The 26,950-nt window shown below is 38.0% G+C and overlaps 1 protein-coding gene across 1 annotated transcript in view; it reads right to left on the reverse strand.

Annotated features, from left to right (window-relative positions):
- Nucleotides 1-2,926: 2,926 nt before the first annotated feature.
- GYS2 (glycogen synthase 2) overlaps nt 2,927-26,950 on the reverse strand; it is a 72,074-nt gene continuing 48,050 nt past the window's right edge. Inside the window, exons 11-22 of the mRNA XM_014956997.1 lie at nt 25,473-25,617; nt 20,149-20,266; nt 19,627-19,747; nt 16,901-17,007; nt 13,632-13,691; nt 12,905-12,983; nt 12,147-12,260; nt 9,833-9,959; nt 7,941-8,036; nt 6,191-6,354; nt 4,913-4,993; nt 2,927-3,840 (exon numbers count right to left, since the gene is read on the reverse strand). Of these exons, the coding sequence (XP_014812483.1) occupies nt 3,619-3,840; nt 4,913-4,993; nt 6,191-6,354; nt 7,941-8,036; nt 9,833-9,959; nt 12,147-12,260; nt 12,905-12,983; nt 13,632-13,691; nt 16,901-17,007; nt 19,627-19,747; nt 20,149-20,266; nt 25,473-25,617 (1,434 nt within the window). The 3' untranslated portion in view covers nt 2,927-3,618. The remainder of the gene's footprint in view (nt 3,841-4,912; nt 4,994-6,190; nt 6,355-7,940; nt 8,037-9,832; nt 9,960-12,146; nt 12,261-12,904; nt 12,984-13,631; nt 13,692-16,900; nt 17,008-19,626; nt 19,748-20,148; nt 20,267-25,472; nt 25,618-26,950) is intronic.

A 26,950-nucleotide genomic window follows, 5' to 3' on the forward strand; every position in this document is an offset into this window, starting at 1 on the left:
AATATTTCAGATTTCTTTAATGTTTGTATTGTATATACCCTGAATCCATGATTTGTGTCAACAGAGTATTTCATCCATCCTCACTTAGTTTCCCATATAGACTCAATGCAACATTTTGAATGCAAACTGGTTAAAAGTTACTGGTTCAGATGGGGAAGTTATTTGTAAAATTCCTGCCTTGTTTAGACCATTTTGGACGTCCCACCCAAAATTTAAAATACACTGTACCATCTTACCTGAAAAGATGATTAAAACTGTCTTTTTGGGCAACTAATTCATTAAAGAAATTTTTAAAGAGTATTTGGGAAACCTTTTACCACCTTCCACCCAGCTGTATGTTGAAGACCTTTTATATCTGATAAAAGTAGATTCCTTCACCACTTCACTGCTGGCCTTATAAGTTGCTGATGGTCAATAAAGTCAGTGAGATATTTAATCAATCCAGCTATCTTTGATGCAAAGCAGGTGATTTTTTTTTGTTGTTGTTTTTTTAAAGATACTGGCTTCAAACTATCAGAGGGTAGATTTACATTAGATATCAGGAAGGAATCTTTCTCTGTGAGGGTGGTGAGACATGGGAACAGGTTGCCCAGAGAAGCTGTGGCTGCCCCATCCCTGGAGGGGTTCAAGACCAGGTTGGATGGGGCTTTGAGCAACCTGGTCTGGTGGGAGGTGTCCCTGCCCAGGGCAGGGGGGTTGGAACTAGATGATCTTGAAGGTCCCTTCCAACTCTAACCACTCTATGATTTGTCACCACAGAGAATAGACAATGGCATTTGGACCTTGGTGCTGCCCCAGTTACACACATGTGGAAATTCATACTCTGAGCAATCCTACTGAGCAAGTCCCACCACATAAAGGTAGTATGGGGACAGGTCCTACAGGATCAGGGCCTCACTGAAGACTGGCACACAGTCACTGCTGTTGTCAGGAGGTGCAGTGTTACTAGAGCCAGTGTTGGTGTACTAGGTACAAAACTTGTGTTATCCATGACAACAGGCATGCAGAATGTTATTTACATCATTATTGTACTTCTTTGTTGTCCTGGTTTTTGAGTTGAAACACTGGAATTTTATGCAAATGGATTAATTATCATTCCATGCTGATAAGGATATATTTAACATTATTCATGTAGTTTTGTGATCTTACTGGAAAGTCCTCTGTAGTTCTCATGTAATTAAAAAGTAGCCACATGATTCTTGTGTCCAAGCAACTATGTTTTATTTTTTTAACCTTTAACCCTAGTCGTGTTGTCTTTTAATGCTGCTCTCCTCTGATCTTTCCCATGACACTGTTAATTAATTTTGTGATCTGACACTAACTATTATGTCTCTTCTCCTTGACACAAAGAAATGCAGCTGAAGGAACAGAGAAATTAATTTCTATCATGGCATTTTCAGTAATGGTTTATAATCTATATAATTTCATGGAGGAACTATGATAGAATGCGTTCGTGATGAACTTCATTTAAAGACCAATGGTATCCACCAGAATCTTTTCATTAATTGAATTGATCTTTGTTTCAAGCATACTCTGAATATCTGAGGTGCATCTATGTTATTTTTCAGCATATTTTACAGTATGATCAGTCAGTGCTCAGACATAAAGTAGAAGGCTTATACATCCTTTGGTTTGGTAGTATCATGAAATTCATATGCCTCTAAATGTCCCAGGTATACAAAAACTGTATTAATCACATTCCCAGATGACTGATTTTTGTATGTATTCCTGATCTAAGCTTACTAGCTTAAATAATTGTTCACAAATATTGTGAAATTGAATAAACATTCTCCTTGTCGGTGAGCTGTTTGTGAAACCCTAATATTTTCAATCTGGCAGATAGTTGCTTATGTAACAGATAGCTGCCACCAAGCTTGTCAGATGTCAGTAACTGTTAGAAATGTGTGGCATTTCCGTTAGACAATCTGCCACCTGTATGAAAGAAAATATATGAAATATTTTTGCTTTCACCACATACAAAGAGTAACTTCCCATTGTTTTATTTCCTTTTAAAATGGCCAAATAATAGTGACTCCTTTTAAATCCAATTAAGTTTTTGCCATAAAAGCCTGAAACCTGTCTTCTGAGAATTCTTTCAAGTATCCAAATCAGCTTAAGAATGAAAGTCCAATTTTAAAACTGATTTTAGGTGGCCAAAAATACAAATAGGCACCTAATCTTTTTTCTTTTAGATGGCCTATAGTAAAATCTATGTCATCAAATGTTGATTAACTGTTTGAAAGGTAGGTATCTAATCAAAGTTGTACATCTAGGCTCCCTCTGAGATTGACAGTGAAGGTAAATACCTCCAAAGTTTACGTTGTCCTACCTGCTGAAGAACAGACTGAATCAGTTCCTAGTAATGTCTTCTCTTGAACTGCATGAGAAATTCTTGATGCACAAACTTCTAAAAGAAAAGGTGAACTTCCTTCCTAATGTCTTCACGTCAACATCTACTTCTGAAGAGCATGTTCAGACCCTCTTCTGCACCTCTAGGAATTGAAATACTTTTGAAAGGTTTCTGTAAGGCAAATGAAACGTCTAGTTCTCATTGTGAGGCTCAATTATTCCCCAAGCACTTTTAAGTTTCAGGTGCTTTTTGAAATTATGTCTGTGGGGCAGATGTGTTCCTGGAACTCTTTTTAGCGTTACTTGTTATGACTAGGTCTTTTCTAGAAGTGAAATAGACCAAGGATTAATGGGGCAATTGAAAGAATTGGAGTTACTCATCTTTAAATGTTGTCACATTGCTCTGTGGCATATTGGTTTGTCGGCAGGAGAAGGCATTACCTTAAAGGATTAAGGAAATTAAGGAAATGCTGTAATTCTCTGTAGCCGAGTCACATTCATTTCCTCTCAAACTAGTTTGTTAACAAACTCAGAATCTAAGACAAGATGAAAACAATAAAAGACACATACCAGAGGAACCAGAAAATAAACGGTCTGCTGTTTATTGTGGGTCTAAATGACTTCAGAAAGATGACTTTATTTGTCTCAAATTCAAATGCCCACTGCATAAGACTTTACATTGTTCCACAGGAAGTATGTTTTACCACTGGATCAAGACTGTGTGCTGAAAAAAAAGTTTTACATGATGTAAGCTTATAATAAACAGCATAAGGAAAAAGAAAGACCATTTTCTTTTCAGTGTATCTTTTTTAACCCTGCCAAGGTTTCCCCAGTGTAAGACTTTTTTTTCTCTAAATTTGTTGTGCTCTGTCTTAAAGTTCATATTAGTTTTGGAGGGGAAAAGGGGGAACATAAATGAAGCAGGAACACATTTGGGACACCCATAATGGAGTTACCAGCATGGACTATGATTAACATAGGCGATTACGTAGACAAAGGTATGATCTGCAGTTTGTATAAGCTCCTGAAGGGATTGTCGCATTCTCTAGGTTTATTAAACTTGAGAAAGCTCTTCTACCTCAAAGGGCACAGAGAAATTGTCATTTAAACTACTTTCAGGGTGAAATAATGTTAGGCTTTCCAACGGTGTAACTCAAGTGACATTTAAGATTCCCCTAATTATATCTGTCCTTAATACAAAGCTTGCCAAGCCTACAGGACAAACTGTTGAATGGATGGAGAGACCCTACCAGGGTGAGAGCAACAAATTCAGTTCCTGTATTCTCCATGCTGTTTCTTTTTTCCTTGTGGCAATACTCCAAGGGAAAAGGGAGACTTGATGTTTTGCCTATCCCTTTCGGCTTCCTCATCCTCATCGTATCTTTCATCCTCATCTTCATCTTCGCCTTCACTCTGGTGAGGGCTGGAATGCTGAGAGACAGAAGGTGACGGTGGCACTGATGAAGGCCTGGGATACCTGAAACCTTCCGTCTGGCAAAGAGAGAAGCAAGTTGTATATATTATCACAGCATTCCTCAATTGGTTGTATACAGCAATTTAAGGCTATCAACACTTCAAAGGAAATCAGTGGTGGATTGCACATACTCTGCACTCTAAAATTAAACTCCTTTGAAACCAGGTCCCCTTAGTCCTTCTCAGCCATTAAGTACGTGCTTGTATGGCAGTAATCTTTAGCCTGTGCCATAAAAAATAAGCTGTGCTTCCAGCACCACTTTTTGCAAAACATGACTACCTTTACTGAGCCTTAAAACCGTGAACACAACATGAAATCCTTCTGTCCTCTACAGTTATGATGTGCTTATTGAAATTCAGATTGCAATCTGAAGTTTTAAAACAGTGTTCTCATTATAAGGTCAATATATGCAAAATTAGAACCAACCAAGGAATTTTGGCCTGAGCCTCCCTCCTTCTTATTTAAAAAAATGAGTTGCTCTCTGGAGGTTTCAAATAACGTGGTTCTTACATTGGATCAGAGCAGCCTCCTTTCTCAAATTAGTGCTAATATGCACTATGTAAGAACTGTTTGAAGGTGTGCCTTCAAGCTGACCCCTTGTAGTTCCAGCCACAGCCTCCTCCTCACATACCATGTATAGATGAAGGCAATACTTTGCCTCGCTTTCCCTAGAACATCCTTTTCCATCTTCCCTTCTATTTAGTTTGTGCAGAACATCTCCATGGCCTTTATGAGAAGAAAAATTAGAAGCTGCCACTCCTCTAATAGGAATTTCAAGGGCCAGTTCCTCAACTGGTCTGAAGTGGCATAGTCCCATCCAGGTGACTCTAAATCACCTGAGGAACAGTTCCTGTATTGCACCTAGTACCCCAAGTGTTTGCATCTAAGTGTTTGCATCTAATACCATTAAAACTCCTGACTGAAGGTTGGGTCTTGTTGAGCTTTTAAATATGAGTTCCTACTCCCCTTCAGTTAAAACAACACTTGCTAACTTTCTTCTCTCTCTTTCTGTCACACGCACATTCTTTCTCTCTCTCTTTGTAAAGTAGCTAAAATGCAGATGATCTCTGCTCCAAAAGCAGACTTTACCTTTGGTGGAGCACTTGGTTCCATCTCAAATTTATCTGGAAATGTTCTGCTGAGAGCCAAGTGTCTGGCATGCATGTAATACTGCAACATAAAAGAGAAGCCTTTACAAGTCAAGGAAGTCGTGGGTAGATTTAAGCAGGAAAAAATTAATATAAAATTAGTATCATCTAAAAGATGATGCTGAACAAAGCCTAAAAATCTTTTCAGTTAAGGAGAATCCAATTGATACCACTGCTTGTAATGAACACATTGCTGTGAAATATTGACCCATTCACACTAAAGTAGTCTGGAACAGAAGCTGAGTAAGTTTTCTGTAAGACTAAGATGTATCAAGACAGAACCCTGCACTTGTTTCAGTCAGCGTAGTTCTTCTTGAGTGATAGGTATTCTTTGATCCTCAAGAGAGAGCTGCCTCTTTTCTAACCAGGAAAATTTACATCTTTAATTATGCATGTGTATACACATAAACTTTGGACTCATCCTTGCATAGGAAGCATGTGTAACAGTTACAAAGACATTCACTGAGAGCTGGTATTTAAGACTTTGGCAAAAGTATTTATGGATCCGTTCACTGAGAGCTGGTGACTCTTAAGACTTTGGCAAAAGTATTTATGGATCCACTATATTCACGACTCTCCGTCACATGCGCTGAAAAAAGTTTGTGGTGTCAGGGTGTTGTGCTGTGCTGTGAACTATATAAACAAAAAGGTTCTAACACAGATATCAGGGCAGGACAAGGTCCAAAATAGTTACAAAACTGATATATGTGCATCCAGTTCTTTGCTCCTGTGGACTGAAGTATGACACTGCAGGTGGTACTGCAGTGTTTCCTATGTCAAATTAAAAACACTATTTTGCCTTTAAGCCACAGGGACAGTTTAGGAGTTTAGAGGAGCCACAAGGCCCAGAAACATTTTAGGAAGAACACGTAGGATTTTTGAAAGAGTCCAGATGGCTTTGGAGCACAAATCCCACTTCGTGTAGTGTTGCCAGTATTGTCAGAGGCACAAGCTTTTTACACTGTCTTTTGCATGACCTTTGCAAGGCCTCAGTGTGACTGTCTTCCTCTCTAACCTATTCAGTTGAGTCGTGTCTCTCCTTATGGGTGGTGAACGGGAGCATTACACATGAAGCGCAAAGGCAGGCTTTGCCTTCAGCACCTTTGAGAGGTGCTTTTCAGAACAGGGAAGACTCCTTGCAATGTAGCACGATGCTGAAGACTGCTAGTTAGACCAAATGTGTCTGGAATTTTTAATTAAGTAACATAATTTCACACACCCTGCCTAGGTATCTCCAGTCCAACAGATCTGAGAGCCTCTCAGTTCGGTTTCTTTGGATGATCCTCTGGCGACGGGACTGCTGACAAAATCCGTAGAGGAACTGAGTCAGCTGGTTGCAGGATTCATCAGGGGAGCGGAATCTCCTGTCAACGATGTAGATTCCTGAAGGACACAAACGACGTGAAGATGAGCGGGACCGAAAATGGGATCTGACCTCTTACATTTCCATTCTACCTTCTGTCACATAGTCTTACAAACATTACAAATACTATATCTTCTTTTTAATGTTAAAAGGCAGCTATGACTGGAACATTTGTTACTATTCTGATGGAATGGAATGATGCAGAGAAATAGGTATTTTTGTTTTAATTTTCTTCATGTTTCAGGCTGAAATTCAGTAAATTATTCAAAACTCAGAGGCTATGTTGTTTTTAAGTATGTCCAATAGGATTCCAGAGTTCCTGGATAAGGATATATAATTTTTGTCTCCCATGATTTTTAAAATACTGACTGCTTAAAGAAAATAATGTAGTGCTTTCCTAGTATGCAGTAGAATTTAGAAGTGTGGATGGTCAGAATCAGCCTGCATGAGAGAGACTGTTTTCTCTAGAAATACAAGCATTTCCATAGAGATAGTTAACTCACATACATCAGTCAATACACAATTCTGGCAGAGAGAGGGCTGAGGTAAACTTTGACTCTCCATAGTTTGTCAAGATCAATACTTTATTCTTGCCACCTTCCTTACACCAGTACGGTGTGAAGAAGAGCGTACTAGGCCTCAGGTATCTTAATGGACAAGACAGACACACAGCTACCTTAAAGGAAGTGCCTGGTGTCCCCTGGGGGGGAAAATGTACAGTAAATTATGTCAACACTCACATCTATGGTTTGTCAGAGAAGAGCAAGTGAGCTGTGCTCTCAGTCTGTGACCTTTCTGAAGGCTCTCAAAGACATGTCTACACAGGCAGGCGCAGCTCTATTTTGCAACTGGCTCTACCCCTGCCTCTGGGTCAGGGTATTTCACTGAATTTTAGAGTTGGAAGGGACCACAGAGATCATCTAGTCCAACTCCCCTGCTGAAGCAGGATTGCCTAGAGCTAGAGCATGTATATAGCTGGTACTAGTGTGGAGCCACCATCGGCTGATGGTGCAGACAAGCCCAGGTACTTAGGAAGAGGCCTAGTTTGGGCACATTGTCAATATTGTCTTGACAGACCAGGAGATGGCTACCCCCCTCCTTACCACACGCCAATCACAAACCATTTCTAAACCTTTATGAGCAGATTCTTATTTGTTAAGTAGGTTCCTTTTATTTTCACGTTTACTTTTTAGCGTACATGATAATTTCTGTTTGCCTGATGGGGGCAAGTTTCACTGGCCTCTAGGTCCCCGTGCATACTTCTTGGACTATTCAAAGAGCAGCAGATTTTCACTGCTTCTTTTGAAGGGTTACCCTGTAACAGAAGCATTAAAGGGAAGTGCTGGTAGACTCCAGAATAGGTATGAGGAATGCTGAGTTAGGAAGGATAAAGGAGACAAGAGAGAACCTGGAAAGGGTTTGGATAAATATGAATGCTTGAATGGCTTGTTTAACACAGTGAGATGTTCAGAGCTCTGAATATATTCCCTCAATGAACTCCATTTCACTAGTGAAAGCACGAAACCGAGGAGTAACAGAATCATTGCTGTGCCTCTTGCTTTCCTAACTTAGGGGTGGTATTTTGATACGGTCTTAGAATTTTTACCATAAGCCGCTGGGTCAGCAACGTGTTCCTGCATGAAACAGCCAAATCCAGAAAGGTTTGTGGTTACACTGGGAATGCCCATCACAGTACATTCAGCTGCCAAAAGAGACAAAAAGGGTTCAGGGAAATATGCTTTGAACGATTTCACCTTGAGAGAAAAAAAGAAAAAGAAAATGGCAGGCAGAAAGTCCCATAACACTAGAGCTGCTCCAAAAATGTGAAAACTATTATGCTTTGCTGTGGATTCAGAGAAAAAGAAAAAAGAAAGAAAGAAAAAGAAATCTTAAAGAAAAAATGTCACACTATTTTTGCGAACATCTTTGTGTTTCCTAGCAACTAAACTGAAAACTTTCTGGAGTCCAGTGTTGAAGCACAGAACTGCAATATATTGTCTAGATCATGTTTGGATTTTAAATTGAAGCTTGCTGTACACATCTGTTCATTAGTTGTTCACAACTGTTTACAAAACTGTATCTCTTAAGTTTTAAGTTTATAGTCATTGTTTGTAAACTGGTCCCTATAGCAAGAAAAACCCCCAATAGATCCCATCATTAACTCAGGACTGCATTCAAAGTACACGTGGAGCTAATTTTATAAAATTAGAAAATGCATGTATCTTTTGTAGTTATTTCGATCCTTGCTGTGAGTAAGTATAACTGTTTATTCAGGTTTAAAGAGTTTTTGCCAATGAACTTAAGTCTAAACTAAACATGCAGGTAAAGTAAATATGCTTGTCTCTGACATGCTGAAAGCCATCTACATGTCCTTCATTAATGTGACAATGAAAATGGTGTCTATAAAATAGAGCTATAAATTTACCTTCAAAAATCACTTTTTGTTTCTGGGAGAATTAAATGGGTAGCAACAAAGAGAATCACTTTTGCACTAGTAATGGAAAGAGAAACTATCCTTTTAACCAGTGTAAATCACAGATTTCCTCAAAACTGCTGTGTCTAACTTTTCTGTCCAGTTTTACTTTAATGTTCACTGCAAAATCATCCCTGGCTGTTACACTTTACACCTTAGTCGAGATTAAAATAGGAAGAGAAATTGCTGGAATGCATGACAGTTGTCTCACTTGGAATTGAATAGCTCTCTTAATTTGAGAGAAATAGCTCTGGAGAATGGCCAAACTTGCAAAATTTCTATTCTGATTCATTGGCTTACAACAAATGCTTTTCAGAGGGGCACCCCAACTTTCAGGTGTGTATCAAGACTCCAGAAGGTATTTTGTGGGACGTAAAAAACCCGGGCAGGCACCTAGGCTTCAATTTTCATAGGTATTCAAGTCCACAGTTTGCGCTGATTTCATCAGGTGTTAAGGGCCTTTTGTAAATCTGGGGCAATTTTTTTTAAGTCAGAAGCTAGACGCTCTCTATATCTTTAAAAATTTTCATTTAATTCTGAGAGATCCTCTACCACTGCATGTATTTGTGGTAAATATCTTAGATGTGGTGTTACATACTTCTTTCAAACTGAACTGTTATCTTGAATTAAATCCACTGAAGTATGTTGGCTGGTAGCATTAGAATTCTTGCCATACTTTTTTCCATATGTACATTCCTTTAAATCTTCTTTTATAATCTTTGAATCAAGTTAAGAATTAAGTTTAAAAATGTATTTTTTGTTCTAAAGCTACAGACAAAAAAAAATGTATGTTAGTATGGGAAAGGGTCCAGTGCAGGGAGAGATATGAGTAGTTGTCAGCCAGCAGATGACATTTTATACCACCTGCCCCCCAATTTTTGTCAGTAGTAAGACCTTTGCACTGCAGAGGAAATGAGCCAAAAGAGTTTTTTCAGCACTCCAGAAGAAACTGGCTGCAAAGCTATTCTGCATCAACAGAACAAGTAGTCATCTTTTGGTACTAGTTAAGTGTACAAATTGCCTACCTGGAGTGTAACCCCAGGGTTCATAGTATGATGGAAATACACCAAGGTGGCAGCCTCTAACAAACTCCTCATAGTCCAAGGGCAGCAACGGGCTTGTCGAAGAAAGAAACTCCGGATGTAGGATCACCTGGATATTCAAAACTTACATTAGAGATGAAAGAAAACCATCATCAAAACATTTTAACTATCAATAAGCTTAAGCAATTTCTTCACTCTGGTCTGTCCCAAGAATCTGGATAACACTTCCTTTGCCATCTGTTATCTAACTTACTTTCCACACTAAAATGTATCCTGCCTGTGGGCAACTTCTTCTGGAAATAGTACTGATAATAAACCCTTTTTCTGGACAGGTCTTCAGCTTTATCCTTGTTGACCAAGCAAGATCATATGCACTGAGAATTATGTCTAAGGCTGAGGCATTTAGAAATATTAAATCTGTTCTTTTGGTCTGTTGTACCAAGGTACAGAGTATTGGGATCTCTTCTTCCAGAGGAGGCCTCAGGAGGATACAGCACTTCTGAGTTTCACAGCATATAGCTGAAATACAGGAATACTCAACAATCTCTCAAGAACTGAGAGAATTTTGAAACCAGACATATAATAGCCCCATCAACACAATTCATTTCCTAGGCTAATTAAACTTGCTGAAAGACAAAGCTTATTAACTTGGGCTAATGTCCACTTTCAGGACCCAAGCTAATTTATCTGCATGACTCTGCAGGGCTTGGGGTCACTGCCCCATATTCCACTGCTAAGTAGAGAGGTGCCTTGTGTGTGCTGTCCACTTAGCTTTGGGAAGAAGAAGAGTGAGGGAAGGGTTTAACCTTCTCTGGGCTTTTTTCTCCATAGAGACATACTGCAGTCTTATTCCATGTCAAGGATATGCTTTTATTCTTTCTTAATAGTCTTAATAGTCATACTACTCACTTGAGAAAATCAACACATGAATGTATGCAATGAGTAAATGGGCTGTAAACTCATTATGGAAGCTTATATGATCTCAGTGATTCAAATAAGATTTTCCATTGGCATTGCTGAAGCTATTTTTCACATGCCAGCTGTGTCTGCATGGGTATCTCTGAAAATGACTTTCCAATTGAAGGTTACAGAATTTTTGTCCGTGATGTTCAACTTATTAAGTATTACACCAGTTCATGCATCAGGTAATTTTCCAGTGGTAAAGACAATTTCATACAAAGTTGACGCATAGCCAGCCAATCAAGTCTGTTGAGAAGAAGGAACAGTTGTCTCCGGTGTTATATGGTATCTGCTTTCTAATGAGATGTATCCCTCCACCTGACTTTTGTTACATCTAGTTTATTATTACCATATTATGCTCTCAGAGCTCATTGGAGATACAGGCTTAGCAGAGAATATGGTAAACCAGGAAGAAGCAACAAGGAAGTTGAGGAGAACATTTACTCAGTTACTGTCCTAGGTTTAAAAACCAAACCACTGAGAACAAGTGATATGTCGTTGTCAGAATACTATGGATCTGACTTTAAAAAGAAGGTTTGGAAGAGGAAGTACTTGTAATTTTAGGTTCTACTTTGAATATATAGAGGATGAGATGGTCATAGTTAACAGAGAGAATGCCAGAGATTGCCAGAGAGCTTTGGAAGTTTCATGAGAGTGGGAGCTGATCATTTCTGGCAAGATAGACATGGAATTAAGGAAAGGAATTATTTACATACATTTAGTTTCAACGGTTGATGTAAACATGAGTACAGCATGAACAGGAAGTATTTCTGCTCAGGATCAAAGCCCTGGTTACCTTCTACAGCAAATGCTGGTTATCAGGCTGCTGTTCTTAAGAGATGAACCAATACTTCAGAAACATCTGCGCTCAAACCCCGGACCTCCAGTTTTAAGCAAATGAATCTATTACAGAGTTTTACATCTGGGTGCAAACGACCTGGGGCACTTTCTGGATTTCAGGAGTAGTAGCTCCACATTCAGTACAGTAGGCAGCAATGGAAACAATTCCCTAACATCAGATTTCTAACTTGAAATGAACTTGGTTAAACAGCAACTGAGGATATCTGTGGAGTGACTAGTTGTTATTCCTGGAAAGGGAGGAAGAAGGAAGAAGTGCTCTATTAGTATAACATATTAGTATAGCCCAATCAAGAATTTGACTGCAGTCCCCATGCTAATGATCCAGACTGAGACAGTTTAAAAAAATTCCATTTTCTATCTAAAATGAAAATATAGCCCATCAAGAATTTGACTGCAGTCCCCGTGCTAATGATCCAGACTGAGACTGTTGAAAAAAATTCCATTTTCTATCTAAAATGAAAATGACAGAATGTACCTTTACTCTGTCTGTCCGGTTATTGAAAAGGCCAATGCGTCGGATGGTATTGAGGATTGGATCATTGCCATCATCAATCATGTTGTGGGTGGTAACTGGAGGCAGACAGTGTCGCTAAACAGAAAAAAAAGGCAACCCATAAGCCAGACAAAACTACTGGCAAACAAGTCGTGTTCCCATTTTCTAAGCTTAGTGGAAGATTTTGTCATCCATGTGGACAAGTTTTTACTCTTGCATTTTAAGGTACGGAAGGAAAGTTATGCTCATATCATGTTGTCTTCTATATAACCAAGGCCACAAATGACACGATAAAATCTGTCACAGGACTTGTTTAATTTACCTCAAAACAAATGCATTTGTACTAACTGTTAGAAAGGCCTACCATTTGATTTTAAAGGTTTTTAGTCAATGCGTTATGTGTCCTTAAGAGACTTATTTTAGATATTTAAGGTAAATGGAAGAAGCCAGGGTTCAGGAACATTGCAAAGTTCACACTTAGTGCAGAAGAAAAGAATTAGGAATTTTGGAGTCTTGCATGTGACTGGGGCAATATCCATGGATTCCCCAAAAGAACTAGTTTGGTTCATACTCTCATTAAAAACAATCACAGCTGATCTTTAAATGTTACTGCTGAGAAGTATATTTGCTGAAAACTTTTCAAATGCATGAAAATATCACTATATGTCATACACAGTCTTTGTACACAGTCAGGTTTATCATTTCTACTAGATATTTGTGTAAATAACACATTTTCTGACCTGAGTTGAAAAGATGGCTCTTTTCATAATGGTTATATCATCTCGGTCAAGAATCTTGTTCAAGTCTGGAATTTCTCCTCTGCAGAGGCAACACAGAGCCTATTTTACCAAATGACTTATTAACAGTTGTATAAAGAAAACGAAGAAATGGCAAACAAGATCTGATCTGAAGTCTGCTGATGTCAACATGAATCTTTCCTTTGTTTTCATGGCCCTTCTATATTGCCTATATTTTGTTCTCCCATACACTTGCTGACCTTCCAATTAACTTCTAAAAAAGCTAAAGAATTCTTATTTTCTGTTATTTAGACACACATTGTTTTTGCTGAAGTTCCAGTCATCTCATTTGTGATTTGGGTCATTCGCTTCCAACTGTCTTTTGAAAGGATATGATTAAGCCAATAATAAATATCCCTTCGTCTCTGGCACTTTTTTAAGCTGAGGTAGTTAATTTTTGACAGTGAATAAGCCTTTGTGTTACTCAGACATCCCCCATCTCTCTTAGGACACTTTCTACAATGGGCTGCTAGCACTTTTAAATTTTTTCTCTGTGATTTGCCTACTGAACAAGTAACCTATATATGGAACAGAGGGTCCCGTATCCTTCTCCTGTGCCTTTCCTATGGATGTCAAAATTTCTTACAGAAAGAGAAGCATGGAAACACCACAGATAAGCCAGCTCAATAGGTGGCTCTGCAAGGCAAAGCAAAATAACCTATACACTCACTTGAGCAGGGCATTGTAGAGTTTCTTTCCAAACTTTTCTTTCACAGATTGTGCAGTGTCCCTGGGAAAAGAAATAAATATATGTATAAAACCAGGAGAATCCAGAACAAAGACAGAATAAAAGAGATGCCTGCTGTTGGAAATTAAATTGTGCTTTCATGTATATGGATGGAATCAAAAATGCAGCAGCAGACAGAGGTCTAGTTCTCACAGCTCTCTTATCTAGCCAGCAGCCATACTGATGGATTTCAGCACAACTGAGAATTTGACCTGCATCCAAAGATGAATACACTGTGAAAACCAGAAGCAGACCTCACTAGTGATTACTTATAATATTTAGCTCTAATCAGCAGAACACACTTTCACCCCAGCTCTGAAAAAGAGAGCTTATGTATGACTCTACATAGAGAAACTTGATCTCTTGGATCATTGGAAAGAAACATTAAACACTAATCAAGACTGAGAGGTCTCCAGTTTCACTTGACCTCGTAGAAAATTAAACAAATAGGGATCTTGCATCACTTTCTGCCCTATTTCATAACTCAAAGACTTTGAAAACAAGTGTTAGACTAAAAGGTAGTTTGCCATAAATTAGTTTGCAAACCAAAAAAACTTCCTGGAAAGCTCAGGCCAGGTTTTAAGCTAATAGTAAAGCCTGTACCAGACAAATGTTATATTTTAGCTAAAAAAACCCCACCCTTCAATGAACAACTCTTCCAAATGCAAAGATTCATCTATATTATCCTGAAAGTGCTGTTGTCAAAATAGCAAATGCACTCTCAATTTGAGTAAACCACCCACTTCATGGAACATTTCCTGCCGTTTTGATTTCTAAGAATTATACTTTGGGCTAAGACAAAACTTGTGAAGTGAAATCCTAAGTAAAATCCTAAGGCTGAGAATTTCAAGGCTGAGAATCCACATACCTGTTAGTTGCTCTCTCCCAACTCACAAAGACACAACAGTAGATGAGTTAATTTTGGATGAGTTGTAAAGCAGCTAAATGTTAAACCAAATTGATCCAAATCCCAGCAAACTAGTCCCCTCATGAATACATTTTCATAGACTCATGACATGAACAATATCCAAAACTGAATCCAGATAGGATAGACTGCTTTTTTAGAAACAGAGGAAACAAAGGATTTTATATCCCAGATGATTGTCTATTTCTTTATAAGTACTAACCTCTTCTTGTATGTAATTTCTGCGGCATCCTTAAAATCCTCTAATACTATTATGTAATACTGGTATCAGGTGGTTTTATCCTGGCACTCCAGATTATGACAACGCTACATATGATGACGCAGAGGGTCTTTTGCTTTTCACAGAGCACAGTGGGAAGAATAGCTGGAAACAGCATTTTTGGCATGATTTCACATCTTTAGGTTTACCTTTACTGTTGCTATTCTGCCTGCATTACCGAGTACCAGAGAAATAACCAGGTAGTAGAGATACAACAGGGAAAAAACCTTTGCGCATTTCATTTAATTCAAACATTCCTAATACCCATATATTATTTATTTAATATTTACCTGTTGCATTATATTCAAACATTACATCAAAGACAAAGTAGAGGCCAAAAGCACATGCTGCAAGCATGGCTGTTTTTCACCGCACTCACATTATTTTCCTACAGTCCTTGTGTACAGAGTTCTCATTAAAAACTGGCTATTTTACCCCTGTTTAAAAATCTGCAGTTTAAGCTAGTTGCACAAGACCCTCCACGCATCCGCAGAGGGGGACAGTCTGTTTCAGAGAATGATTCCCTTCACTCATCTCTTTCTGAAGTAATACAGGATGAAACATCATTTGTGATGAACGATCACTCTCCACTTGCAGTGAAGGCAGCTCAGATGCATTACTTTTTAGGAAGCCAGACTTGGATGATTAATTCCAACCTCTACATTTGTGGTACCTGTTTCCAGAGTGGTAACCAGGTAGAATGCTTCCTGTAAGTCCCAAGCACTTGCTGTGTGGTGACTCCAGAAATAATCTAGAGAGCAGACAGATTTCTGATATCTGTCTCTTTTTTCAGATATGGCAAAAGCGAAATGATTTCAATTATCCTTGTTAAACTATTTCTGTCACTGTTTTTGTGCAGGTTTGGTATCTGTTAATCAAAGACTTCAACTTGATTACTGATATCCAGAAACTGAGGTATAGATCATCTGCTGGAGGCAGTTAATGAGATAATAAGAAAAATGGTATCCTCTTACTTTCATCTACAGATCTCTAAGTTGTTTAGATTTTTATCATTTTATAAATATAGAACTGGCATCAGAAAGAGGTTAATCAGAGACACAGGTATAAAAGCAGAAGCTAGGTCTTGTGGGTTTTAGTTCCTTAGCTTTAAGACAGCTTCCTTACTTCTGCAGCAGAGTTTAACCGCTCTTGCCAGCTGATAAGGTGCACATTTCCACTTCCTGCTTAGATAACTAATGTGCAAATACATTGAGTGAAATGGCATTTTTCACTTTTTCAAGCAAAATTAATTCTTGATAACCCACCACTGATTTTATTTATGAATTCCAACCTTCAGTTTTGCCATGAATTAGTTTAGAAGTACCTCAAAACATGTATCTTTTCCTATGTGGAATCCCATAACAGGTGAAGGTTAAGTCTGCTCCTGCTTTGCTTTTTTGCAGTTTACATTTGCATTTTACAATTTTGGGAAATTGTAAAATGAAAAAGTTAAACTGAGAAGGGCTGTGACAATGTTCGCTTTTAAGCTTTACTGCTTGGGTATCACCATTGCTTATTGTAGGCTACATAGAAAATTATATTACAAACTGTTATCAACTGTTATTCTGTGGAATTAAACAGTACAATTTCCATATTTCTAAATAAATGAAGACACGTATTTAATTTCTTTTTCCCACTGGTGGCAGAGAAGGTCACTCTGACAAATTAGCAGGTGGTCCTTATTTTGTGGAAGCTCAATGGTGTGTCCAAAGGGAGTATTAGAAACAGTCAGAAGACATCCAGAACACTGATTTTTCTAGAACCTTCAACTTTGTCACTGCAAAACAAGTACTATTTTTTAACTTGTTACAAAGAACGGCAAGACGAGTTTACTAAAAGTAACCTAGGACAAAAAAGAGAAATATTTGCCCTTATTTATCATTCCCATCTCTGTCATCCCTACAAATACATTCCAGTTACCCACAATCCCCAATTTTACCGGAGAAGAAAGAGCATTATTTTTCATCAGAAACTTTTGCATGTTTCCTCAATGGACTGTACAAGGCCCTCAGTGAGAATGGCAATTACCAGAGCTGCTTCCGGACTGCTTGTCCTTTCAGGGTTTCCACATTGAAATTGTTTGTCTTTGCTGGCATGATGAAGAACACAACAACTGTAACATCAGTCTTATGAACCTACATGGACACAAGATGGAGAGAAAAAAAAACCCTTCTCACTACAAGGTATGACAGCCATCTTTAACAGTAAGAATTAGTCAGTAGAAAAGCCGATGCACTTTGGTTGGTTGTCCAGGGAGGCTCTGATCTTATACTTCTTCCTTTAGCTATGAAGTTTTTGTCAAGTCAACATCTAGCTGAGGATAAGATACAGGTAAAGACATGTCACTCAGTTCCACTTTGGGCAATAGAGATCTTCTTGGTTTAGAGGCCATGGCTTAGGATGTGAACATAAATTGCAAAAAAATAAAAATTCAACAGATGTTTTCTCACCTGACACAAATCTTGTTGGCTCACAGGAGTTAGCTGTTAGTTTACTAGCTGTGGTATGCCCAGGCATGGGGTGAGGGATTCCCTACAGCAGCAAGCAGAACTACCTTCTAGTGCCTCAGAGGCATGGGCAGAAAGCATGCGTGATAGCAACCACACTCTACCCAAACCCCTGGCAAAGAACCTGCCAGACAAAAAAGCTGCAAGTAACTTCTTGTTCATCTCACATCCAGATACTGCAAAGGCAAAAATCATTGGCTGCAAAATCTGAGTCTTTACTTAAAGATGGTTTCACTCGCTGTTTTCTCCTGTGCACTAGCAAGATCCAGAATACCAAGTCCCTGAGCACGTGGACCTCACATGGAGCAGAATGAGGTTGTACTCCTGTCAGCAACTACTTAAAGAAAAGCTAAGGGTGAACTCTGTTCAGAGCTGTAAAAACTAAATTATTCTGAATTGGCTGCATTTTAAACTTTGGACACACAAACATGCTATGAGCATCCCTTCTCTAAGACTGATGTACAGGGAAATGTACATTTTAAAATAAACTATGGGAGTCATCTATCATTTTAAGGTTCTTTCCTTCCCTCTCTTCAAGGCAGGTTCAAAGTCCATCATGCTATGATCTCAGCGTGTATTAACAATCTGTCCCAACATTCATATTTTATTTCCAAAACGTTAGTAAAGTTTTCAAGTAGCAAAGGAAAAGGACTCTATAAAATAAAATAATTCCATCAAACACTACGTATTTTTTAGGTTCTGGCTCATCACTGAAAATTGTTTAAGAATCACAGAATCTTCTAGGTTGGAAGGGACCTTAAAGATCATCTTGTCCAACCGTCAACCTAACTGACAAAAATAGACACCCACACAACAAACAAGGAGCATCATCACTAAACCATACCTCCCAGCACTACATCAACCCGTCTTTTGAACACCTCATTCCCAGATTCACAAATACTACAGGTATTCTGCTGTTCCCAGTGGAATTACTTCTTGAAATAATTACACAGCAAACATTCTTTGAACAGCTAAACAGGTGATAACATGCATTGGAAGAGTAATGCAATAAAGCCAGGCTCAGCTTATGGAGAAGCAAGTCCCAGTACACTGTTCTAGAGAGCTTTGGAAAACTAGCCTCAGTTTCCTTTGACTTTCCATCAGCCTAGCTTGTCATTGATATAAATCATTAGATCCAAGAAGAGATTGCTGCAATCATTGCTCAAGGAACTCTTTCCCTCTTACCACATAACATCTTCCACATTATCAGCATTTATAGTTTATAGCTATGGAAATGCCACTATAAAGGGAGCTGATGTTGCACAACATTGCCAAACAACAAAAGTCAGTTATTTGTCAAAGTTGTGGAAGAAATACTTATGTGAGGTGACCTGTTGTGTGAGTGAAAGGATTAAGTATTTCCAGAAATTCCACAGGCACTAATGGTGGTGGTAGAACAAGTGTACTTAGGGCTTTGAAAATTAATATTTTTTCAGCCCTGCTGACAATATAGCATCAAGATTTTTAACCACATTTTCTATATAATTTAAATAATAGAGTACAAAAGACAGAGTCTGGGACAACAGCCGGTTCATCCTTGCTAGATGATTGAAAACGGATTAGCATTTTAATTTTTTTTTATTTTAAATGTAGCAGTCTGTGGGACACATATGGAGACATTTATATGACCTCATTTGGAGGTGGCAAGTGCTCTGTTCTTTGGTCATGACAAGGCCTAGGAATTCTCTTCATTAAAGTATTCCACAAAGGCACTTAAACGCATTGCACTCGCTTTTTACCTGAGGAAACAGATGCATAGAGGAATGAGTGGCTACCCCATGCTTATTCATCAGGCCACTGCCACACTGTGAATTTTAATGCAAGATTTCCATCCAATGTGATAATAGTACTTATAGATTTAAAAGATAATGGTCAGGTCCTAATGAATATGAAAAGGTATTTTAAAATTGCATCATTAAAGGATTATTTTATTTGCCTTATAATATATAAACCTATAATATATAAACCTAGAAGGGTAAATTCTTGAATCATATTTTCAGTATTTTTCTCTAAGAACAAGAGAGATAACCATGGATTAATTTTTTGAACTATATAATGAATTATTTTTAAGCAGACTGAGATCATTATATACTCCGATGATTCAGTGAGAGAGCTTTATGAAAACTCTGAATATCCCATCATTATTTTCCTATAAATCAGAGTATGGCATAGAAATTCTTGCAGGTGCCTTCCACAGTATGGTAAGTTTCAGCTCTATGTCGTCTACATTTGCAGAAGCTTTCTTACCCTCAGCAAAAAGTTTAGTCTTGATAAGGCTTCTAGAAACATATCAGCTCCTTTGTTGGAAAACTCGTATCTCCCAGCAATGAAGAAAAATAAGGTCTTCTCAAGACTGAAGTCAAGGTGGCTGAAACCAAGCAAACAAACAGACAAGCACAAAGCATTTCTCAAGACGAAATCAAACAAAACACACAACAGCTTTAGATTCTGGTAGACTTTCTTATCCCTAACGAAAGTGAGGCTTTTCTGCTGTTCTTTAAATTAAGATGACTATCTTAATCTGATAAACTGCATCTTGGGTAAATAATGAAGAAATCAAGACCTTCTGCCTGATCCCACAATCTGTAGGTAAGCAGAGGCAGAACTGCTGTCTAAAATCCCTTTAGCCTCTGACTGAGAAATCCCAGACCGCTATTGGAATAAGGTGGTAACATTTCATGTCCTCTACGAAGTACTTGTTAGTCTTCCTGCTTCACCTTAAATAGTGTTGGACAACCATTGCTAATTATTTGAAAAGTAAAAGCATACCCATAGAAATGACCTCGAATGAATTCTTGGATCCTAGCCTTGTACATGGAATGCAAATTCTGAAACTCGTGCATCGCTGAAAATTTCTTAATGTTCAAGCCATTTGGGGTGACAACATCTGGAAAAGCAGAGAAAAAGGCAGAGGTAGACATCTTCAGAGTCAGAAAAATCTTTCAGCAAAGAACCAACAGTTTAGGTACTCTTGTTGCTCATGGATAAGGAACAGCACTGTCTAACACAATGGTCTCCACCAGCTTACACTCTACAAAGCTATTGCACTTGGCTGTCTATAACATTGAAGGGGCTTTCTACCATTTTGACCTGTTGACTCAACATTAGCATAGATCTTGCTGAACGATGAGGTCTCCCCATGCCCTTTTGTCCCATCAGGACTTAAGTAATGTCTCCGTTTAGCCATAGGCTTTTTGTGCAATATGCCCTTCACCTCTTTATTCTTGGTATCGCTGTTGCCTGCTTATCGCTAGAGATTGAAAACTCTTGAAAGCAGAAACAGTACTGTACTGTGTACTTGTTTACTACGTGGCACAAGAGAGGTCTGTTTTGTGAAGACTTCTGAGGATTTATGAGAAAAGGGAGAATATAACAAAACTTTATAAAAGGACCACCTTTCAGTAATCTGTTAGATTTCTCCTAAAAATAGCCACAAAATAGTATGCTTGACACTTTTTTGGCTTCCATCCTCAAAGACTCCAAAGCATCTTAAAATTATATTTATTCATTTCCAGTATCTTCTTAGATAGACTTATAGAATATACATAGAGTTACAAGGACAAACCAACCAGTGTTCCAACCATCACTGAAATTCAGTCACTCTTCACCTTTCTGGTAGAGCACAGCAGCTATTCAAAAGCTTGCCCTAAATCTAATTGAAGTAAATGAAAAGAATTCCATCTTCTTTTATTTGAGTTGGCTTATGAAAGCCAGGTATGGAAATGAAAGGGGAAGCCAATTCCTCAGCAGATGAATTTAATAGTAACACAACTGACATCAGTAGACTTACACTAATTTATGATCCGAAAGATTCTTCAAATACAAAGAATCTTCAAAGGATCAAGAAGTGCTAATTATCAGAGGATGTACTAGTGCTGATTTCATACTTGTTCTTCTCCTGGCAAGTGTCATCAGGTGTCAAGTAACCCCAACTATTAAGTGTGGTAATTTTAAAAGTTTTATTCATCATCCAAAGGACCTTCAGGAAGATATCATTCCCTACCACACATGGTCCATGTCTCCTTTGATCTCAGTGCACATGGTTAACTCCCCCCCATACTGATGTGTTACCAAGGGGAATATGGTCTCTTGCTTGTCACTGACACAGGACTTCACATTACTTCTTCTTTCAGTCAAGGATGCTTGACATTCAGGATTTTCTGTCCTTTCCCCTAAAAGTAGACGTTTCTATGTCTAGCATTAAGCATCTGACTTAATACAAAACTGTCTCTTATTTCTGGAGAGACTTAGGGAGGTGTTTTTAAAACATCTGTCGCTCCTTTGGTTGACTACATATCAAGATGATCTTAAAAGAAGTATAATCAATTCTTCATATGATGCCCAGTGTACTTGCTTAACATTTTTCATGCAAATATAACAGCCATTTTTAATTACTTCCTTGAAATTTACAGTCTGCTTTAGCAGCATATGTAATTTCCTGCAAGGTAAGTGATCACCAATTGCTCTTTATCTTGTAGCATAGATCTTGCTGAACGATGAGGTCTCCCCATGCCCTTTTGTCCCATCAGGACTTAAGTAATGTCTCCATTTAGCCATATGCTTTTTGTGCAATATGCCCTTCACCTCTTTATTCTTGGTATCGCTGTTGCCTGCTTATCGCTAGAGATTGAAAACTCTTGAAAGCAGAAACAGTACTGTACTGTGTACTTGTTTACTACGTGGCACAAGAGAGGTCTGTTTTGTGAAGACTTCTGAGGATTTATGAGAAAAGGGAGAATATAACAAAACTTTATAAAAGGACCACCTTTCAGTAATCTGTTAGATTTCTCCTAAAAATAGCCACAAAATAGTATGCTTGACACTTTTTTGGCTTCCATCCTCAAAGACTCCAAAGCATCTTTAAATTATATTTATTCATTTCCAGTATCTTCTTAGATAGACTTATAGAATATACATAGAGTTACAAGGACAAACCAACCAGTGTTCCAACCATCACTGAAATTCAGTCACTCTTCACCTTTCTGGTAGAGCACAGCAGCTATTCAAAAGCTTGCCCTAAATCTAATTGAAGTAAATGAAAAGAATTCCATCTTCTTTTATTTGAGTTGGCTTATGAAAGCCAGGTATGGAAATGAAAGGGGAAGCCAATTCCTCAGCAGATGAATTTAATAGTAACACAACTGACATCAGTAGACTTACACTAATTTATGATCCGAAAGATTCTTCAAATACAAAGAATCTTCAAAGGATCAAGAAGTGCTAATTATCAGAGGATGTACTAGTGCTGATTTCATACTTGTTCTTCTCCTGGCAAGTGTCATCAGGTGTCAAGTAACCCCAACTATTAAGTGTGGTAATTTTAAAAGTTTTATTCATCATCCAAAGGACCTTCAGTAAGATATCATTCCCTACCACACATGGTCCATGTCTCCTTTGATCTCAGTGCACATGGTTAACTCCCCCCCATACTGATGTGTTACCAAGGGGAATATGGTCTCTTGCTTGTCACTGACACAGGACTTCACATTACTTCTTCTTTCAGTCAAGGATGCTTGACATTCAGGATTTTCTGTCCTTTCCCCTAAAAGTAGACGTTTCTACGTCTAGCATTAAGCATCTGACTTAATACAAAACTGTCTCTTATTTCTGGAGAGACTTAGGGAGGTGTTTTTAAAACATCTGTCGCTCCTTTGGTTGACTACATATCAAGATGATCTTAAAAGAAGTATAATCAATTCTTCATATGATGCCCAGTGTACTTGCTTAACATTTTTCATGCAAATATAACAGCCATTTTTAATTACTTCCTTGAAATTTACAGTCTGCTTTAGCAGCATATGTAATTTCCTGCAAGGTAAGTGATCACCAATTGCTCTTTATCTTGGAAAAGTGTTCTGAGACTCTTTAGGTTAAACAGCAGCACATAAAAATATAACCTTTATTAGTAACCATGCAATATGAAAAAATTTGATGGATCTGTCTTGAAATACCACATTTCAAACTGAAGACCAGTCTTTACCAAGAAATCTTTACTTGCTAGGTACTTGGGATTTGGTTCTTAGGGACAAGAAAAGGGAGTCTTGGTGGGCATGACAAGAAAATTGTATAGTCAAACTTTTGACAAATATGGTTTGATAAATTATTGATCAAATAACAACAGCAGTAAGGGAAATCAGTGTAATGCAAGCAGTTGTTCTGCCAGGTTTAGACTGGTAAACTGGCCTTTGTCCTGGTGCAAAAGCTCTTTATGCAATCACATCTACTGAATTTTAAAGGGGCTTTTCCAAGTGATGAGATTTATAATTTAAATTATAATCCAAGTTTAATGTTAATGAGAAGTAACAGAGACTGTTATACTTACCACATTTCCTCAGTTATTTTTATTTAACAAATGTGTAACAAAGTTTTCCTCTCAATAAATTCAAATGCACACAAAAGTTAATTCTGCCAATTCTGCATCCCTCTTCTAAAATTTTATTTTTAAAGTGCATCGAGAAGCATACAAATTCTTTCAGAATTCACATCCCTTTGCAGAATTCAGCCTCAACCATCTGCTGAAAGATTGCTGACGTTTCTGAACAACCAATGTCTATGCAGATTTCACAACTTCAAGGAGAATAAACAGTATGAGAATAGATTCCTACACAGTTTATCTGTGCTCTAAGATACAAAGAAACTATTCCCATCAGAACGTATTTTTCCACTTATAATTGTCTCCCAGGATTGAGGTACCAATTCCTATTGGATTTCTTTCTAGCTCTGTCAACGTGAAGCACGATATGTCAATTTTTAACCCAAACATTAAATATATTTACTTGGTTTCTTCAAAGTTGCAAGAATAATCAAAAAAAATCTCAGGCCTGTGAATCTCTGTGCATGGCATTCTCTTCAGCTTCAACTGATGTTCTATTTGTGAGCAGGCTGCAGATTTTCTCTCCCAAATTAAACTGGATTCAGACTCATTTCAGTCTCCTAAAATCCCAAAACATAAACTATGATTTTCAGGAGTAGCTGTTGTAGGGAAAGCCTCATGCCAATATAAAATACCTTCAAAATTCTGATTTTCAAAGATCAAGTGCTCTGCACCTGGTAAAAAACAAGACCTTTCAGAGATATGACATGGCATGGCATGACAATACATGGCTGTCATGTTTAAAATAAAAAGGAAAAATCTCTTAAGTTCATCATCCTATTGACAATTTCTTGCAATTTTTCCCCCATGATGCTTACCTGCAGACGGAGTATTGTGGCTTGCCTTTCTAAAGCATTGTGCTGATTTAAAGAGAACTTTAATAACACATCAAACTGGGATCATGACTTTATTCAAACTCCATGCATGGAACACGACAAGGTGCATTTGTAAGTTCCCTATTTTATGAGACTAATACAAAGGGGGAAATCAGAAAAACTGATTGTTTGGGCAAATATCTCAGCTATTTTTTCAAACTATACTGCTTGGTCTATAAGAAAATATTCTATCTATGAAACTTATCATGGCTAGATCCTAAGATCATCATGACCACAACCATACTGCTACTCCTAGCTGAGAGGGAAATAAACTGTCTTTTCTCTTTCAATATTAAGTAAAGAAAATCAGCATTAGTCCTGGAAATCAAACTTATCTAATATTCTGGTTTGCATATGAAACTTTTTGCTACATTTCTAAAAGAATATAACCATCATCTCTAGCAAAGCAATAAACCTCACACTGTAAAAGCTGGTGAAATGTATTACAAAGATTGCAGCTTCAGCTTTCATCAGTTGACCTCAATATACTACCACCACTGGAAACTCCACTATAGACAAAACTCCTGAAGCCGAGATGTTCTTCCAAAGAAAACCTAAGATCCATGGAGTTAAACTAATGCTCTCCTGGAATGGTACTGAAAGCAGTTATTAAATGGTGCTGAACTTGACTTCTTCTGGATTACATATGCTACTAGAATGTGTTTCAAGTGAAGTTATCTGCACTTTTCTTTTGTAAATGGGTTATTCTCTATAGCATAGCCAGACATACCCATGCACGTGTCCTTGTTCTTCATGTTTGTATACCTGCCTCTATTATTTTCATTCAGCCTGAGGAAATGTTGGCACTCAGAGGAAATATAGCAAGAACAGAATTCAGGTCTTACCAGGATTTCTTTTAAGCATATGTTCTGCTTCTATAGCTGTTATCTGTGAGACTGTGGTGAACACATGGGCACAATGTACAGATGCCCGTTCCATACAATACCGATGGTAAATCTGTCTCTCTCCTGCTTCCTTGTCAATGTCAAACTGTTAAATAATAAAACAAACAAAAAAGACACCTGTATGATATGCTCATTAGACTTATTTACACAGAGGTGGTCTCTCATGATAAGTTTAATTTCCCCAGAGGATAAGAATCATGTGATTATGCTGTTGATTTGTCTTTCTGTTTTTTGAACCATTTTATCAACTTCAAAGAGATTGAAGGAGCAAGAAAGGTCTCCATTCCTGCATGTTTGCAAAAAAAAAAAAAAAAAGGCAGCTCTGTAATGGAGGGAGACCTAGATTAATGATCCTATGAAAGGTAAGGATCTGTACTACTTGGCAATATGTTATGCTGCATCTTGCGTGGGCTTGTTGAAAAACTTGGGAGAGCAGGGAAATTGCTGGTAACTGAGGGTATAGGGGAGAGAAGAAAAAAGGAATGGGGATAAAGTAGAGAATCTGGGGACTGGGTAGAATGGTGGGAATCATTGGTAGGCAAGAGAGAAATGGAATGGTGGTAGAGGGAGGATGTAAGAACTCAGTCACAAATCCTAGGGGAACAGAGAAAATAGAAAATGAGATATTTTCTGATACTCATATGTTCTTCCTCCAACTCCACCACTATTATTTGCTGCTCCTTTTACTTCAATTTGAAAACCGTTAATTTCTAGAGGCAGATGTAAGTTAAACTGATAGGTAAGGCCATCCCAAATACCAAAGTACTTCTAAATCACCTTTAAACCTTGCAACTACCCCCTTATTTATATTTTTTTCTGAGTGAGCTTATGTTATCCTGACGGGAAGAAAATGCATAATACCTATTAAGCCCATGCTTAAATTCTTGAATGTTCACTAATGCCCACTGGAAAAGCACTACAATGTAGTCTGAAACAGAATAACGCCAACGGGGTGTCAATGATTACAATTAAATTACAATCCTCTTAGTCTTACATGATGTTTCACTTCTGGGGAAAAAAAGTGTTGACCTCCTAAGGTCAACAGCACAGGCATCAAATAGACTGTGTGAATCACAGTGTGACTGAGCTCTGTCACTATCAGTGCCTAATGCCAGGTGCAGTCTGACTTTGATTGCATTTGACTCTGTAACTTCATTGACCATAATAGATTTAACCATTATTAGAGGCTGGGCAGACAGCACTTTCTATAGTTAGGACTATCTGACCCTTGCCATGGCTAGTTGCTTTTACTACTTTAGAACTTAGTTAGTAGTAAAGCTATTTAGACCATGACTTTTCATACTGAGTGCATGCTTAAGGTTTGGATAGAGGATATTTTAAGAAATTTCACCAAGTGTGAACTGTATCAGGGAACAAAATTATTATTTGTTTTTACTTAGATACATATATATGTCGAT

Source organism: Calidris pugnax, unplaced genomic scaffold, assembly GCF_001431845.1.
Source record: "Calidris pugnax isolate Ruff unplaced genomic scaffold, ASM143184v1 scaffold189, whole genome shotgun sequence".
NCBI classification, from domain to species: Eukaryota; Metazoa; Chordata; class Aves; order Charadriiformes; family Scolopacidae; genus Calidris; species Calidris pugnax.